At 44.2% G+C, this 985-nt stretch overlaps 1 protein-coding gene across 1 annotated transcript; it reads right to left on the reverse strand.

The window, feature by feature from the left end:
* Window positions 1-376: 376 nt before the first annotated feature.
* LOC114754106 (uncharacterized mitochondrial protein AtMg00860-like) lies at window positions 377-985 on the reverse strand. The gene has a single exon (XM_028942852.1). The coding sequence runs from the start codon at window positions 983-985 to the stop codon at window positions 377-379; it is 609 nt and encodes a 202-aa protein (XP_028798685.1).

The following is a 985-nucleotide window of genomic DNA, read 5'->3' on the forward strand; positions in this document are numbered from 1 at the left end:
CATAATCTCCAAGCACTGCACATAAGGTAGCCTGCTCCGATGGTACAATTGGGATCTCTAATAACTCCTCAAGCAAGAATTGTTCCTTTAAGCTTATGCAAAACACATGCACTGCTTTTCTACTCAGAGCATCCGCTACCACATTTGCTTTTCCAGGATGGTACTTAATCTCAAAATCATAGTCCTTCAGGAACTCCATCCAACGATGCTGCCGGTTGTTCAACTCTTTCTGATCCACCAAGTATTTCAAACTTTTAAGGTCACTGAAGACTTCAAACTGGGAGCCATACAGATAATGCCTCCAGATCTTTAGTGCAAAAACTACTGCCGCTAGCTCCAAGTCATGGGTTGGGTAGTTTTCCTCATGTGGCCTTAGCTACCTGGAAGCGTATGCCACCACCTTATTGTTCTGCATTAGCACACAACCCAAACCCTTTAGTGACGCATCGGTGTAAAGAACATAAGGTACTCCGGGGGTTGGAAGAGTAAGTACTGGAGCTGTAGTCAACTTGGTCTTCAGCTCTTGGAATGCTGATTCACATTTCTCCGTCCAAACAAACGGTTGATCCTTCTTGGTTAACTTAGTCAACGGCATTGCAATCTGAGAAAATCCTTGGATGAACCGCCGATAGTAGCCAGCTAATCCCACAAAACTTCGTACCTCAGTTACCGATCTAGGGACTTCCCACTTAAGTACTGCGTCCACTTTGTTAGGATCCACTGCTACTCCCTGAGCTGACACCACATGACCCAAGAACTTCACTTCTTTTAGCCAAAACTCGCACTTTGACAGCTTAGCATACAACTGGTGATCCCTCAATATCCGTAGTGCAATGTGAAGATGCTCTCGATGTTCTTCCTCACTTCTAGAATAAATTAGAATATCATCGATGAACACTACCACAAATCTGTCCAAATAAGGTCGGAAGATCCGATTCATGTAGTCCATAAAGACAGCTGGAGCATTTGTCAGTCCAAAAGGCAT

This window comes from Neltuma alba, unplaced genomic scaffold (assembly GCF_004799145.2).
Source record: "Neltuma alba isolate B1F8T4 unplaced genomic scaffold, ASM479914v2 tig00010082_pilon, whole genome shotgun sequence".
NCBI lineage: Eukaryota > Viridiplantae > Streptophyta > Magnoliopsida > Fabales > Fabaceae > Neltuma > Neltuma alba.

Excerpts from the sequence above, each read along its gene's own strand:
- LOC114754106 (XM_028942852.1), bottom strand. The coding sequence starts at position 985 with ATGCCTTTTGGACTGACAAATGCTCCAGCTGTCTTTATGGACTACATG.